This window comes from Chlamydotis macqueenii, chromosome 12, assembly GCF_036417535.1.
Source record: "Chlamydotis macqueenii isolate bChlMac1 chromosome 12, bChlMac1.mat, whole genome shotgun sequence".
NCBI lineage: Eukaryota > Metazoa > Chordata > Aves > Otidiformes > Otididae > Chlamydotis > Chlamydotis macqueenii.
Genome location: NC_141567.1, coordinates 3,712,069 through 3,729,377, shown reverse-complemented (window position 1 = coordinate 3,729,377; position 17,309 = coordinate 3,712,069). Strand labels below are relative to the sequence as shown.

The 17,309-nt window shown below is 37.3% G+C and overlaps 1 protein-coding gene across 7 annotated transcripts in view; it reads left to right on the top strand.

Annotated features, from left to right (window-relative positions):
• Window positions 1-15,650, top strand: part of ASB7 (ankyrin repeat and SOCS box containing 7) — a 30,203-nt gene extending 14,553 nt beyond the window's left edge. For 5 of the 7 annotated variants that reach the window (XM_086757363.1, XM_086757368.1, XM_086757365.1 and 2 more), the window contains 2 exons: window positions 987-1,592; window positions 11,892-13,691. In XM_086757363.1, coding sequence (XP_086613489.1) covers window positions 987-1,592; window positions 11,892-12,031 — 746 coding nt within the window. In that variant the 3' untranslated portion in view covers window positions 12,032-13,691. Of the gene's footprint in view, window positions 1-986; window positions 1,593-11,891; window positions 13,692-15,293 lie in introns of those variants that run through there. The other 2 variants (XR_015259906.1, XR_015259905.1) reach the window with 2 other exon arrangements.
• The last annotated feature ends 1,659 nt before the right edge of the window (window positions 15,651-17,309 follow it).

Below are 17,309 nucleotides of genomic sequence, written 5' to 3'. Positions count from 1 at the left end.
CCAGACTGTAGTTTGCACCTTTTAGCGTCCAACAGGCGACATCTACGGATGGCGGAAGGAGAGACTTCGCAGCCTGGCTTGTTCTCTAGCTGAGAAATGGTAACGAGGCAGGTGTCTTTCCTTTGGTAATTAATTTGGTACATGGAAATAGTCACTTACTTTAGAAGTCTTGGGTGTATTGAGGAAATTAAGTAAATTTAGTTTGTTTATTTTAATTTTTAAATTCATAAATCAGACCGAGTTTCTGTTCTGTGCTGGGGGGAAAATATACAATCTGTGTGATCGTTTGTACTCCACACTAACATTTTTCCTAACTTTTTCTATAAGTGGATGCTTACATTCTTGTAAAATCTTAAATTTTTTTAAAAACTATAAATTCAGAACAGATTCATCATCTATAAAAACAAACTTTATCAAGATAATCTAAAATAACATATATCCTACATGCTTTGGAAATCCTGCAGACCACAGAGAAACATTTTACCTAAAGCAGTATTACACCCTAAAAACAATACAATGCTGCCAGACCACAAAACATCCGCAATTTGGGACAGCAGATGTTTCTACACATGCTTCTTTTTAAGCCCAAGAAGCAACACAAGGGAACATAAAAACTTGAACATTGAGAAAGAAATGTAATATCATAGAGCTGGAGGAAAACTGGATGGACAGAGAGATTTGAGTAATTAGCCCAAGAGTGCTAGGAAGATGTGGAAAAATATTTGTCAAATGGAAACATATGTATATGAAAGAAAGTCTTTTTTTTTTTTTTTTTTTTTTGGTGTAACTTTTTCTTAAATACAATTTAACTTTTCCTTACAAATAGAATGTTCATGAAAGCAAGAATTAGTTTGAAGTACAAAAAATCCTGTCGTGCTATGCCTGAAAAGACTAACATTCAACCATTTGATTTTTTTTTTTTTTTTCCGCAGCTCTGCATTACTGTAATGCCTTCTAATTATTTTTTAATTTTATTTTAACTTCAGCTGATCCCACAGTTAAGGACTTAATTGGAGGCTTCACTGCTCTGCATTATGCAGCCATGCATGGCCGAGCGAGGATTGCACGCTTGATGTTGGAATCTGAATATAGAAGTGACATTATTAATGCAAAAAGCAACGATGGTTGGACTCCCCTCCATGTAGCAGCCCACTATGGCAGAGACTCATTTGTCAGGCTCCTGTTGGAGTTCAAGGCTGAGGTTGATCCGCTCAGTGATAAAGGTACTACACCGCTTCAGCTGGCCATTATCCGAGAGAGGTCAAGCTGTGTGAAAATCCTGCTGGATCACAATGCCAACATCGACATTCAAAATGGTTTCCTGTTACGATACGCTGTGATCAAAAGCAATCACTCTTACTGCCGAATGTTCCTTCAGAGAGGGGCGGATACAAACTTGGGTCGCTTGGAAGACGGACAGACACCCTTACACTTGTCTGCTCTTAGAGATGATGTGCTTTGTGCACAAATGTTGTATAATTACGGAGCGGACACTAACACAAGGAACTATGAAGGACAGACCCCACTGGCTGTTTCAATAAGTATTTCTGGAAGTAGCCGACCCTGTCTGGATTTCTTACAAGAAGTGACAAGTATGTATGTAAGAGAAGTTAATCATGGGACAAAGTGTCCTCTAAAAGCCTTCTTTGAATTTAGCCCCAGGAAAAAAAATGCTTGCTCTCTGCCCCTTGATGCTATTTAAATGCAATAGAAAGTTTCTGGGAAGGTAAAGGGATTGTGGTACTGGGAATCTCTTACTCTGCAAAGGTGCTGATGTTAAGTATACTTCGTTTAAATTAGTTTTGTTTAAATATCTACAGGAAGCGTTAATTTCTAAAAAGTGAACTGTAAAATATCATTTTATTGGTGGCCTTAGCACGTAAGATGTTTGGGGTTTTGTTTTGTTGTTTGTTTAGATTTTTAGTGTCTTTTGCCTTTTTTTAAATTGCCGTGCAAATACTCTGCAGTTGCTGGCTTTTTCGTCTGACACTACAACCAGGGCAGAAAGAGCTTTTGCTGCTTCGTGTTCTCCTGCGTTTTCTCTCCTTCCCTCCCCTGCACCAGCAACAAAATGCCGTAGTGCATCCGTGCAGCTTGGAGGGGTTCCGTGTGCTGTGGAGCTTTGATTTGATTTTATTGATGTCTTTGAAATATGAAAGAGATTTTAACTCGTCGTGACTTCTGATATTTAAAAAGAGTATTAGGCTTTCAATATTCTGGTCACTTTTGATTATATGTTTTTGGTGTACTGGATCTACGGAAAGTCTGCGCTTCCTCTGTCATTCAACGTGGAATGCTGTAAGAGTGTTTCGTAATTACAGTATTGCCTAAAGCATTTAGGGATTACTGATTAGCAATTAGCAGGAGTTTGCTAATTCCCACATGTTAAGATGGCCTGATAAATTGTCATGCTTCTAGGATGCACTACAGAGGATGGAGTATTTCACATATCCTTCTTTTTCCCCTACAGTTCCTTTTATTTGTTTGGATGTGATGGTTTTTAATGAGAATTAAGCACTCTATATACTCCGTATAGAAACTGAAATTTAGTGTGGGCTGCGGGTGAATCAGCTGAGATCTGTAATTAGTAGCTGACACAAACAAGCATTTGGAATTTAATTTTTATATTCATTATCTGTGGTGTTATTTTTGCTTTTATCTGAAATCTAAAGAGTTTTTGGAAAGGTGGAAGTTGATAATAAGAAATAGAAACAACTAATAGATTTTGTTTTAATTCGCCTACTCCTTATTAAAACAGTTTTCTTTCTGGTTTCCTTTTTGGAAGCCCCTCACTATGTAGTAGCACTGTCAGAGTTATTAGTAGATAATATAATATCCAGACTTGTAATTTCTAACAGTCTCGGGACATGCTGGTAAGTATGAAGGCTTAGACTGCTTGTTTCCTCAGTGTCTAGAGACTGAGTCAGAAAGCTGGAAACCGGTACCGTAACTGACTTTTAGGTTGCAGATTCCAAACCTTGAGGGTTTAATGTTAACTGAGAAGTAAAGTTTGCTACACAAAAAGTAGCTTAAATTTGTGGCCAGTGTAACAGTGTGGGAACTATCCTGGTTTTGTGCTGATAGAGGGAGAACTGGGAAAGCAGGAAGGACTAGTGCTGACAAAACCAATCCAGCTTTGTACTTGTGAGCAAAATTATTATTAATACATGTTTACAAACAGCTATAAACACTCTGCTGCCCTTGTTATAAATATCCAAACACTGTCTTCCATGGTTTTCATGAGTAATCACTTCAATAAGATGGTGTAGGAGCGATGAAATGGATAACGAGTGAGCTGGGGTTTTGGTAGCAGAGTTCCCTGTTAGGTCAGGCTGTGCACAGGGAATTGCTGAGGTCTCACGCTGTAGCACTTTGGGGAGGAATCTTGTTTCTGAGCCTATTGCAATTTGTATTTAAAAATGTACAAAATTTTAAAAGAATTCTTCTAGTGGATGTCTTCCAGAAATTCTCTCTTGTGGTTGGTGACAGTGCCTTGGTCAGAGGGCTTAATGGGAATTTCTGGTTTGTTTATTTGAACGTTATACTAAGTGCTTGATATAGAAGCCTCTAGCTGTAAGTTTTGTATGTGTATCTGAAGTTTTGAAGAGTGTATTTAATAGTAACACAGAAATTAGTTTTTACTTTTGCACTAGATTAAAATATTTAAGCTTAAAGATTAATTTATATGAATTATGAAAATTATCAAACCCATCTATGTCTTCAAGTGAAAGCGGTTGCATACTTCAGATAAATGGGATGCTATTTAGCAGTCTACATGTAAGTAGCTTTTTTTTTTCTTAATACTGGGAAAACATATTTATACTGTTTCAATTCCTCTGAAAATATCATTTGTGCATTTCTTTTTGTTTTGGTAGGTATTGTAATTGCTAATAATCACAGCCTTTAGCCCAGGTCCCTGGTTGTGAATATCAGGCAAGAAACCAAGCTCTCAGAAATACTCAGTGTTGTCCCTGAGAGTCTGCAAGAAGATATTGGATTTTGGGTTTTGACCCTGAAGGTCTGATATTCCTCCTAGTTACAGGTAGAGATTCCTTTGCTCCTAGAATAATTCCAAGAGGAAGTTATTCTGTAGTTGTGTCTCAGTATTTAACATGAAGCTGGAAGTTATGAACAGCAAAGTTTTTCATCATGAGTCTGCTGTTGACTTAGTGTTTAGACAGTCACTCATGTCTTTTTTTTTTTTCCCCTCTTTATTTTTTACAATACAAAAATGAATAAAGCCTCCCTGTGAAAAAACAATATTGACAATTAAAATTGCTCAATGATGTTATTAATCGTGTTCCTTTTCCTTATCCGTATTACAGTTTCCTATTCCAAAAAAAATTTATTGGGAACCATTGTAGTACCTGAGATAATCTGATAGAGCTGCTTTGGAGCATTTCAGTACAGTGCTTCAGTTTCATGAGATCTGAACCTGGCTCTTCAGGAGTGTCAATGGGTTAAGCTTGGAATACACCAATGCGAAATTAAAATAGAAATGCATATATATATAATATATATGAAGACAGACCTAAATACAGACATTTACTGTTTATTTTTTTGGGAGTATATATGTCTACAGAATTAACGTGCAGTTACAGTTCTGAATTGAATGATTTATGTTGAAGCTGGAGTTGAATGAGATTTAAGATTATTAAAACTTATGAAGAGAATGCTGGAATAGGAAAAAATGCAAGTATTAGAAAATACTTAAAGGTTTAAATAAACTTAAAGATACTAGAAGTGCAATTATGATCTCAAAATGGGGAATATAAAAGCTTGAACCCTTCCCCATCGCTCTCATTTAATTAAATCGCTGTGCAGATACCGTAGAGGACAAGAGAGTCTCTGACTCGCTGTGTGAGTTGCTGGTGTGTGTTGAGGCAGATAGGTAAGGAAACGGATATGGCCACGGTAGTGTAATAGGGCATGTATGTTAACAGGCATCAAAGCACTAATTTCAGATCTGGAACAAGATCTAAAGGTTACCGAATGAATTAAACTACAAATACTTCATCTGCATTCCTTTTTTATTGTTTGTTTGGTTTGGTTTGGTTTTTTAAAAAAAAAAATAGCAAATCTTTGGCTTTGACCAGAGAGTGTAATTTTGTATTTAGATTTATATAGCACTGTAAATGTGCAGAAAAATTTAGATAAAAGTCCCATTGGGCAAATCCTTATACATTCTTTGTCTCTATCTCTTTGCTAAACAAAGATAACGTTTCACTAGGATTTTTTTTTAACTGGAAAAACATTTTAAAAAGAGTCTCTGCCTAGTTTAAACTTTTATGAATACAGAAGTGTCATAGTGAATTAAGTTGATTTCCACATATTTTGTTATGTGGATGATTGCAAAGGAAACAGTATCTTCACGTTTGTTATAACATAGAACAACTTTACTGGAGTTGCAAGGTTTGACTGCTTCCTTGGGTGCTGCTGGAAATCTTACACTAATGAATGTGGTTTGCTTTGTCATCCAGAGTTACCCAGGGAAGCAGGGTAAGAGGGTTATTTTAGAGTTTTCATTTTAGCTGGATCAGTGACAAACAACTACCATCTGATTCAGGATTACTTTCTGCAGATTGCAGGTACCTGTTTGTTAAAGACCAGTACGCTAACTCAGAGTGCAGTTTTTATTAAGCAGTTGAATCATTTTTATATATCTATGTACAGATGTGTACTTTGGAAGAGGTTTTTTGAAGAGGCCTATGTTTAAAAAAAAAAAAAAAAAGAAAGAAGAAACTTTTACGTGTGGCGTGTAAGGTACAGCCACCCCCCACTCCCATTCGCATACTGATGCTGTACTCTGTTATAACGTCAAAATAGTGTAACAATACATCCTCAGCCTGTCTTTATGTTCACAGCACTTTATTTTTAGGAGACAGTAGGTAAACATTATGGTATTGAAATTCTTAGCTGAATTCCATAGCAATTTCAGTAAGACTGAATTTATGGAAATGTTACAAAATTTTTTTTTTAAAAAAATCTTATATAAGCTTATCCAAATCTTAATTTAATTGCTAAATACACCTGTTATACTTAACATTGAGCTTTACTGGCATTCTGCTTTTCCATATATAAATTTTTCAGTCCAAAATACGCTCCTCCTTGGAACATATTTCCTGTGCCAGAAATATTGCAATTTAATAGATATCTAAAACTCATTGTGCAGAATTATTTTTCAAAGAGCAACAAAAATATACTTCCAATATTCTAACAGGCACACGGAACACAAAATTAAAGTAAACTTTTAAAATAACTTGTATAATATCCCGTTAAAAAGAATGAAAAGCTGACTTTGTCCTGTTGCACTCGATAGTGGTTCAAGGGGTTTGTTCACTTTCTCGGTGACCGCGCTCTCTTTCTGTCGTTCTTGTCTTCAGCATTCCCTGACATCATACACGAATGTGCGTTTCAGACCTGTAGGTGCTCGATACTGGCTTTTTGTGGCATTTTGAATGCTGGAAACCCAAATATCCTCTCTAAATATTTCGCTGTTGTTTTTTTACACTTGAATACAAGATACCGCATTTCCTAAACTGTTCAGCGACCTCATCCTCTTGCAGTGAGTGACTGAATTCCCCTTCAGCTCCCGTTCACCATTTGCTAGGTGATCGCGTCCTTTCAGCGTGAGCCTGTTTGCTTGTGCATCCTCATCAGCGCGTTTCCTGGCTGGTGGCTGTGAGTTTTTCCAGTTGATAAGTTCAGTTATCTTCTTTATTTTTTTTTTTTTTTTTTAAATTCCCCACCACCCCCGGCAAGCCAACAAAATCTTAACTAAATTTAATTGCCAGCAGTATCTGAGTTCCTTCACAGCTGTGGAATAAGAGATGGATTTAATAGTTAGCTGTAGACAGAAATACTTATTCCGATGCTCCGGAGGAACTGAGCTGCTGCCACTGTACGTCAGCCTGGTTTCAACTTTTTTTTTTTTTATTTAATGTTTCACAAAACTTTTATTTTTAAGTTTCCTTTCTAGCTAAAAGGAAACTACCAAATAGTTTCTTGCTACTGTTTTCAGCCTTTCACAATTCCCAGGGAAGGCAGAGGCGCAGTTAGAGAAATAGCGCTGCAAGGTTTTTTTTTCTGGAGGAATGTATTAATATTGCAGAGAAGACTGTGGGTGGCTTCTGAAATATGTCACTGGTGTTATTTTTAATTTTTTAACTTCTTCAGAAACTGCCTATCTGCTTCAAATTAATGACACTGATTGTTTGCTTTTAAAAGTATGTTGGGTTTTTTTGTAGTTTTGTGGGGTTTTTTTTTTGTTTTGTTTTGGTTTTTTTTAGTAGGTAGAACAATACATCAGAGAGGATCTTCTTGTACCCTACAAGCGTATTAATTTCAGTTACTTCTAAGTTTTCTCTTGGGTAACAGAACAGGTCACTTCATGATTTTCACTTTGCACGGGGGTTCTTGTATCTTCAGTGGAGGAAACTGGTAGGGATTCCCCCTTTCCACCTTTACAACGCTTTTGCTTAAAACTGAAGGAGAGTCCTTAGGAACCAGTGTTGTCAGAGGTACTAGGTCTAATATTACACCTGGTCCTTAAATATAGACCTGTTACATGAGTTAGTGTTTTATTTGTGGGGATCATGCTCTGCCTAGAAAAAATGGGTAGGCACAGGTCTAAATGCATAAGCTGCTGAGCAGTTGTGACGATGACATATGATTCTTTGTACAGGTAGTAAATCCTGAATGTGAGTTTTGTCTGTCTCTGGGACAGAACAGCAAACTCCCAGATGAAATAGCAGAAAAACTTTGAAACTGTAAAAAAGAAAGGAATGGAGTATTAAGTGGAAATTCAGGTTTACCTGTCATAATTTGTTGCTGTTAAAAGATGCATTTTGCCCTTGCTTTATCATGGAAGGCCAATCAGTTAATAATAATTGTAAAGGCTTATTTCATTATTTAAGTAAAATAATTTTTAATTATTTAAGGAGGGAGAAAAAAAGCTCAGGCACTTACTTTGTTAGCAGCTGAAGAGCTAAATTAGGTAAATGGTTAACTGTTATACATACTGAAGTAGAGAGGAAAAAATTGAAAGGCAGATCCTCTTTATGTTATAACACTGTATTTTACTTTTTTCTGTTTGGAAGAAAATTTTGTGATGTTTGGGAACTATACACACAAGAAGTGCGACATTGGGGATTTCTACTTTCTGTTACAGCACGTAGCACAAGCTGTGGCAGACAAAAGATGAACTATACATCTCTTTGTCCTGTAATTAATAACTTATTTTATTCTCACTCTAAAGCTTGCAAAATAAATTGCCTGAAGTATCTAACTTGTTCCGGTGAACATGTCAGCAAACCTTCAGCTCCACAGCAGCGGCAGGTTTTGCTGCCCCGCTGGGAACGTGGGTTGTGTAACAGCCTAACAATAACCCGCCTGCTCCAGAATAACATCCAGGTGTCCCTCTGAGACCCGATCGAGGAGCTGTTGGGGTTTTTTTTTTTAAGGTGATCAGTAGTTTTATAGCACTGTTTTGCGTGATGGTGATAATTAGTTCAATCTTACCTTTTATGTTTTGTTTTGTTTGGTTTTTTTTCTTTTTAATTTTCTTCCTTTCTAGCTTATTTGCATAAATAACTTCCCAGACTTGTGATGCGGGATATAACCAAAGTTGCTACTTCCTAATCGTTTTTAAACAGAACTTTATTCATCATTTAACTTGTCTTACTTTGCCAAATTACTAATAACATTTTTTCATTTGCCAAACCAAGGTTCACTGACATCGCTCTGTAATCCTTTATTTTTTTTCTTTTTCATTCAGATGCAACCAAGAATGAGTAAGTGTTCTAGACACCGTTTCTAATAACTCCCAAATGCATTAATAACCCTGGAATTTGCAAGGCGTGACCTAAGACACCAACAGCCACTAGATGTAGCAACTGGTGCTTAACACTGGAAATGTCCATTGTTAACAGATTCCCTGGAAATATTTTTAGGCTTATCAGGGGAAAGTGTCATGCATTTGATAATCACGTCTTTTTGAATTAGCTGATGACCAATTTTGTCTGGGTATTTTAAGTTGTCTATTTGATTTTGTTCTGAAAAAAAAACCCTGTAGGATATTAATTAAAAGGCATTAATTTCTGAAAGTAGAAATCGGTGTCTCACAGCTGTATTATTGTGTACTCCACTACGGAAAGTACACATACAGATCTGTAGTCCTCTGTAGCCTCTAACGCTGCCGTTTGCGGTTAACTTTTGGAAAGGCGCATACGTTCTGAACCCAGTTTACATTGACATTTAAAGCCTTAGAAATATTCTTTATCACCATAAAGATTCCTCTGCTTGGTTTCTTACCAAAAGTAACTTTTCTTTTCCTGAAGCTTGAGCATTCAGCTGTTGTCTGAGTTGTATAAATTAATTCCTTCATGTGGGAAAAAAAAAATAAATTACTGAGAAGAAACAACTAGTGATCAAAGTTACTAATGATCTGTATTCCTAGTCAATGCTGAAAGACATAATTAAAAATAAATTGACATTTAGATACTGTGGTGATAAGTATAATAAAAGCATTTGAAACTGATATGAAGGAAATGCAAATTTTCATGCTCTTTAATGTCAAATCTAATGTCTTTAAAAACAGACTGAGACTATTTTCATGCATTACTTCTGCTAGCTTACCTTGGATAATTTTAGTGCTTGAGATAAAACCCAGTGTATACCGTCTGTCACCCCATTTCTATAGAAAAACCCACGCAGGGGGAAAAAGGGAGAACTTGCTATAAAGGGTAACTGAAACCACGTACAAAATGCCCAAAGAGGGAAACAGGAAAGAGTTTCATAATTTCTTTACTCTGTGCTTACCAGGAAAGTCTAATAAACTCATAATGTCAGTGTCTATTTAGCTGATAGAAGGTTTGTTGCTTAACTAGGAGGAGGATGGAAGAGGGGATGGGCTCCAGGGCCAGCTCTGGGCCTGGTTTGAGCAGGAAAAGCTCTCCCATCTCCGAACAGGTTTGCGCTCCGTGAGCTGACAGCATCCTGCTGCCCACCATAAAGCCTGCCCATGTCACAGCCCCGTACGGAAGGCATTTCCTCTTTCAAAAACGTCCTGCTTAATTGGTGGCACCTCAGGAAAGCTAATTGGAAACATTCATTGAAGTTATTTAAAGTCGCTTTTGTTTTGTACTGCTTTTTAAAGAAATGATTGATTCAAGCAGTCAGCTCAATAAAATCGCCATGCCTTTCTTAGCAAAAGTGAGCACTGTCTTCTACCAGTAACGATTATACAGGTAATAAAAAACTGCAGTAAGTTGCTCTGTTGGTGCCACATTATCTTGATACCGGCATAAGCACCTAGGTCATTCGTGGTGGTGCTGAGTATTATGACTTGGACAGCCATCGCATGCCATAACTGTGTAAACCTCTTTTTCCTTTTTTTTTTTCCTTTTTTTTTTTTTTTTCTTCTCCTTTTAGGCCATGAGATAGTTAGTCAATGATCAAAAGATTGACTAGCACACCCTCAATACGTCATTAGGGTAATTTAAAAAAAGATACAGCAGAATGAGGAACAAATACAAAGGCAGACAGCTAGTTTGGTCAGAGGTTTCGAGTGGTTCCTATGGTGGGAGGTTATTAAATAGAACAAATGTCTTCAGCTTTGGAAAGAGGTACGAAGCTTGAGTGGAGGATGGAGAATAATATAAAGGTATGTAAAGTCATGACTGGTGCGAGAACAATTATTTGGTTTTGTTTGTGGGTTTGTTGGTTTTTTTTTTTTTATAACTCAAAGAATGGTAGGCATGCAACAAAGTGATCAGGAAGCAGATCTAAAATAAATAAAAGCACTTTGTAGTTTTCCAGCCAACGCCTAATTATATTGTGAAATTTGTTGCCACAGGATGTTTTGGATACTGAAAGTATGAATGGGTTCAAAAAATGTTAGACAGCTTTACAAAGGGCAGGCCGTTCGCAGTTATTAAAGACGTAGATCTGTGTGCAATCTCTGGTTTAGGAAGGCCCAAAGGCAGCGGTGCTGAAAGCTTGAAGGGTATATTGGGACAGGATTTCTCAATGTCTGTTGTTCTGCTCTTTCTTTATTTCCTTATTCCTTGGGATCCATTGCTGGGTGCTTTCAGATTCAAGGCTAGATTTATCTTTCTTACGGTATGTTGCGTGGGGGACCATTTTTCAACGTGTTTGACTTTGAAGAGTTTCTTGTTAAGAATGAGTTTGAAAAGGAACTGGTTATTTTGGAAAATCCTCACCAGAAATTCTGGAGTTCATGGGATGTCAGTAAAGCTTTTCCTTTGTGGACAGTGGTTAACCGGTATTTTCATCTCTTTCTGTTTGACGAGGTTGTGGCTGCATCCAAAGCCTAAAGGCTTCGTCTTTTCATTGGAAGGGAAAAAACAATCTTTAACTTTGCCACGTGATCCTTGAATAACTCTTATAAAGCCTCTCTCTCTAAGACTGCCTAGACCTGTTACAGTTGAATGTGCAAGTTTTTGTCTTAATGTTTGAAAAGAAGTGGGGCTGAGGGCTTTTCTTCCCCAGGTGTTACAAGGATGGAAAAAAAAATGCACAAGAAGTTAAACGGAGGAGTTATGCTGCTCTACAGTGCTTAAGCATGTGTTGCCACCTTGTGGGAATCCTCACATGGATAATATCACTTTACACTGTCATCAGTAAAATTACATGCATGTAGAAGTGGTTTTTTAGGATTCATCTCTTGATTTCTTTGAATTATTATTGATCAGAAAGATATTAACTTCCACCTTTTTTCTCTTGTGATTTTTCCCTTCCCTCTGCCTGTGCCCTTTCCTTCTTCCTCTTAGAAAACAGCAAACATCTGTGATTTTACTGAGTAAATGATCTCTTAAAGTATGTTTAAAATGTGAACATTTTACTTTTATGTGTTCCTTTTGTCTTTTCAGGACAGCCCAGAAACTTGCAAGATCTATGCCGAATTAAAATCCGTCAGTGTATAGGCCTTCAAAACCTAAAACTACTTGATGAACTACCCATTGCCAAGGTCATGAAAGACTACTTAAAACACAAATTTGATGATATCTGATATCCATGAAGAGAAGAACTCTGAGCAAGATTAGTTCTATTCCAGATACTGAAGAGGCTTGTTGCCTTGCACAAAGTATATCCTATGCAAATTCTGATTTTTCTGTGAAGTCAGAAGGCAGGTATACACTTCCTTGGGTTTTTTATACCACATGCTAGAAGGTCTTAATTTTTGGTTTCTTGGTCCAAGTTTACAAGGTCCAAGCTTTCTATACAATATTACATTTTAAGAATTGCTGTTGGTTTTTTGTTTGTTTTCACATTAAGTGTGCAGACTTGCAGTGAAGATGGAAGGTAGCCTCTCAAGGGGAGTGATTGGTTTGAATTGGCATGCTGAGCAATTATTCAAGAAAACAAAGTTTGGAAATCAAGGCACCAGTCCTGCAAAAGGATACTGATAGGAATACCTTCAGAGCCCTGTTGTCTTTTGGGACTCTTGTCTCTGCCAGGGTGTATGTTTTTGCAGGATCAAGGGAAGAGTTGATAATCAACATGTCCTAGGGTACTGTATGAATATCATTTGGAAATTAAAAAAAAAAAAATGCAGTTACCCCGTTCAATTTGAGGGTCTATACATTGGCTCTTTTTTATTATTATTTTCCTAATTCCTGTAGTTGGCATGCTCATAAATTTCAGGCCCTCTTCGTTCCTGACATTCCCTGTAAAATGGGCGGCAGTTTGTAAGTCTCTTTTTAACGGTGACAGTACACTACAAAGAGGCATAGCCTCTGTATTTTTTACATTAACTTAAGAGTAAACAAATTTAGGTTTTTTTTGAAGCCAATGTATTCTGTTTCTCATACAGTGCCTCCTGTGCAATAATCTTTCTGATGTATTTTCCCTTTATGTGTGATTCCCCCCACACACTATTCCTCATTTAGTCTCAGTGCATTATTTGTGAGAATAGGAGCTGCTGCCTCGCCGGAGCGTTGATGTGACGTTACTGAAGTGATGCGGCAGTTGCTGTTCATTATTACTCCCTGAATTTCATGAATGTATAACCTGCTTTATTTCACTTTCAGTTGAAATTTTATCTACGGGTTCTTAGACAAATTATGTCCACTGAAAAAAAAAAAAAAAAGAAAAGAAATTGGCCAAACCCTTTTATTTTAAATGCAGTGATGCATATTCTTATTTTTCGGTTGATGTGAAATTCAGTTTGTTTCAAGTTAGAGAGTGGGAAGTGCACATAAGTTAAGATGCATTTTACACGTGCACTAACAAGAAAAGCCCCATTCATATTGAAAGTTTAAATTTTGCAAACATTAAGTGGTTTCCAATTAATCTGAAAGCAGCAACTGAAAGGAGTACTGAAATTCGGCCACTGAATGTGTTTTTCATACTAGGTATTTAAAAAGATCTGTTTAAGAGTTTTGTTTCTTTAAAAAAAAAAAAAAAGTTGTCAAAAAAGATTGGGCCAAAATGTGCAGTTGTTTCCCTCTCTTTATTTTCAAGGAATTACAGAGTCATCCTAAGGTTCTTGCCGGTGTCCTCTACTTTTGTTTTGCCATCCTACTGGCTCCAAAAGAGCCTCTCTAGTATCAGGAGTGCTTTCGTACCAGTTAGACCAATGGAGGCCGGGAGATGAAAGGAACGGTGGTGGCTTTTGAGTTTAACACTGTCACTTTCCAAATATTTAATATTAAAAATATGAAAAGCAAGCTGAAGCAGGTATACTCATATTCTTTAACTGTGCTAGTTCCTTTCAATACCTTAAAACCCTGGACTGCAGTTCCTTGAGCATGAACCTTATCACTGATAACGCATGCACCGGAACTGTGGCAAGCAAGGATTATCTGTCCCTATTGTGCCTGGCATTGCATCAGGTTTCCAAACAATAAGTGATTTTGGAGGTTCATGGCTCAGAGGATTGGTAATGGGATTGTTGAACCTTTTTATCTCCAACTTGTATTGGTTCAAGTCCAGCCTGCTTGTGAGCAGTGACCAAAAGTTCATGTCTCAGCAGCATGAGGAGCAAGGATGTCCACCCTTAACGCCACGCAGAGTGTAGAGCTGTAGTAGAGCTTTGTAGTGCTTCCTCCAGGTTGTGTGTAACGGTGGTGATGTTGTAGCAGGGACAACCTGAGCGCATGGGTGGGGTGTGTGTCTGAGCTCGTGTGTGTGGTGGTGTCTGTCGGCTCCCATTGAATCTAGAAAGATCAACCATTGTGATCCTTGAGCTCTCCAGTGCTCGGTAGGAGAGTTTTAAAGAATTGGCTGGCAGGTTTCGAGCATGAATCTTCAGTTTTGTGACACAAGATCAGAACCTTAAAATTGCTTTTTTTTTTTTTTTTTTTAAATACTTAGTATTGTTCGCTATGTTTGTAAGTTGGTCTAAACCAATGTCCTTCCCCACTGAATTTTTACAGTAATATTTTCTAAGGTAATCTAGAGTATATTTTAGTTGCAATCTATATTAAGGCAAATTATTTGTTCTGTCTGTTGCTGTGACTGAAGAAAATTATGGAAGACTTTGTTGGTAAAAAGAATGCTATTTAATGAAGAAATGTGTAATTCCATTATTTATTGTTTGAGGTTTGTTTTTTGGTTATTTCTTTTAAGTAACTGACATCTAAAGGGAACACACCTACATTTCAGGCCAGTAAAAAGTCTTTTAAATTCATTTTCACCCTATCTTCCCTCCCCTCCTCAAGGTGGAGGGAAGCCCTCACCCTTTCTTACAGAGCTAAGCCATCTCTCGTAGCTGGTTTCTCTGACCTTGGTTCGGCGAAGCACCGCAGCGCATGCGTGTGCATTGTTAATCCTACCCAAATTTCAATAATTGGGAATCTGGTGTTTTTAATTATTATTTTAAATATTGTGCACGAACACTCTGAAGGACAAACTGAACTTTGTTTTTCATTTGGACGAGAATGTGGAAGGAGAAGTGCATAATACAGACTGGTTATGTAGCCTGGTTCCACTACCTTAAAATTCACGGTTGAACACTTTTAATAAACCTTAAAAAATTGGCAAGTACACCAAAGAATCAATATGAGTAAAAGACTCTGATCATTAACAAACTGCAAACCTCATCCTTTAAACAAAGCAGAAAGTTTTTGTAAATATTTATGTTTATAAATGTACAGCAGAGTAAGAGTGTTTTTTAGATTATTTAATTACCATATTTCTAAACTATTTACATTATAGACAATACTTGTTAGTTTGAAAAGCTCTTGAGTGTTTTTCTTCTTTTTTTTTTTTTTTTTTTTTTAAATTCATTGTCACTCATGCTTGGAATAACTCTGACTTCCTCGGAATAGCGTGGAAAATTCAGTTTTCTGGCTCTAGTTGGCAATGTTAGGAGAACACATCTGGACAAACTCATCAGATAAATACCCAGAGGCAAAAGAGAATAATGTAGCGTGTTTACCAGGGTGGACCTGCGCTAGATGAAAAAATTGGGTCCTAACTTTCTCAGTTAAGTCTGTCAAGAGCCCCCAGTGACGTTGTGACAAGAGCAACTCGCAGCCTGCCCGCAGGTCTAGCTTCCATGCGACGCTGTGTTACCAATATCATAATGTATTTTGTTCTTCCTTTGCAATGTAAGTTTTTTGCTTTGGGTCAATTTGAATTTAAAAAAAAAAAAAAGAAAAAAGTTAAACCTGGTTAAAACCTTTTATTTGTTTATGTTCTGTTTATTTCTAATGTAATGTTTTAATAACATAATACCACTTTACACATTTTCTCGCAATGTTTGTCTGTCTCTTCTGCTCCTTTTCCCTTCTCTGTGCACGTGATTCCGCTAATGGGTTTGGTACTCAAATTTGCCCCCACAAGTAGGAGTTCAGATGCCTCATGAATTGTAATGTGATTTTTTTTCCAGTAAATAGAAGCATAAAACTCACTCTAGAGCTGGGCTTCAGAAAGGGGAACAAACTCATCACTTAAGGGTTTTCTGAACAAACAGCCACTTCAGGGTTTGTTGAAAGGTTTCACCTTTCCTCTTCAAGTTCCTGTACTGAGATACACAAATGGGCCAAACAGAGGTCATATTTTGCAGTTGAATCTGTTTTCTGTCCATTTACTACCAATAAAAATTGAATAAGGGGGATGTATGTGAATATTCCTGGCACACAAATGGGAACTGGAAGCATTTGGTTTCAGTCATGAGAGTATTGTACAACCGAAAGCTGCAGTAAGGCTCTGGACCCTAAAAATTCGGGGAGGAAGGAGACCGGACTTAAAGACATCACTGCGAAAGGGTAGTAGGAAAAAAAAGTTTTCCATTGCTCAGTAGCAAATTCTACAGTCATCACTGGGAGTAAGTACACTGTCCAACCAAGAGTTGTGTTTGGAGCTGTTGATGGTGGTTACTAACAGGCTGGCCAGACCTTGGTGTATTTACTGAATGCTGTGTTGAAGACTTTGTTCCTGTTTATGTATCCTATTTCCTGTTTGAGTGTTCACTTGTTAAGTTTAAAACAATTAATGACTAACAGTGCTAGTTTAAAAAAAACTGATTTACAAGCTGTTGACAAATGATGTGTTTAGAATATACAATCTTTCCATACATTAGTATAAGTGTGTGATAAGGAAGTGTACTTATTTTATATAGCAAAAACTTCCTTTTTTTCTTTTTTTTTCTTTTTTTTTTTTTTTTTTTTTTTAACCGCAGTGTGATGCAAAACTTTTGTACCTTTGAAGGCAAAAGTAATGGACCTGATGAACATGAGCAAAGAACAGGCTCTGCCATGTCTTTCCCCAAAGAGCCTGAACTGAAGCATTTCAGTTCTTTGCTGTAGTCTCTCCCCTGAGTTTTGGTTGGGGTACCGTCACCTCAAAGGTTTTGTACTGTTCCTTGAAACTGGATGAAAGGGTAAAGTTCGTTGTTTTCCTGTATCGCTGCCATTGAATCTCTTCTGTGTGATTCTACTTCTTGACTTATGTTATTAGCCAAAGTAAAGCTCAACATGTGATTTAATCTCATGACAATAAGAAACAAACCAGATCTATGCATTGCCTTATGAGACCATGCTACCAGGAATTCCTCAGCCAGTGCGTTCCCCAGGGATCCACAATGTCCAGCTGGAACGGCAAAAAGTTGGGATCGAAAGCTGTGTTGACTTTTATTGGGAAATCTCCAGCTGTCTAGTGAAGAAATCGGAACTCCAGCTGTTTCCTCCACATCTGGGATCTCTAGTGCTGCTGACTGCTGTTTGTGAGGTCCCAGGTAAGTTTTGAACATTGTTAAGATTTGTCTTCATGTGTGTGAGACAGATGTTTGACGCATCTACGGAGTATTTGTAAAGGATCTGAAAGCATCTCTCTGCCTTCTC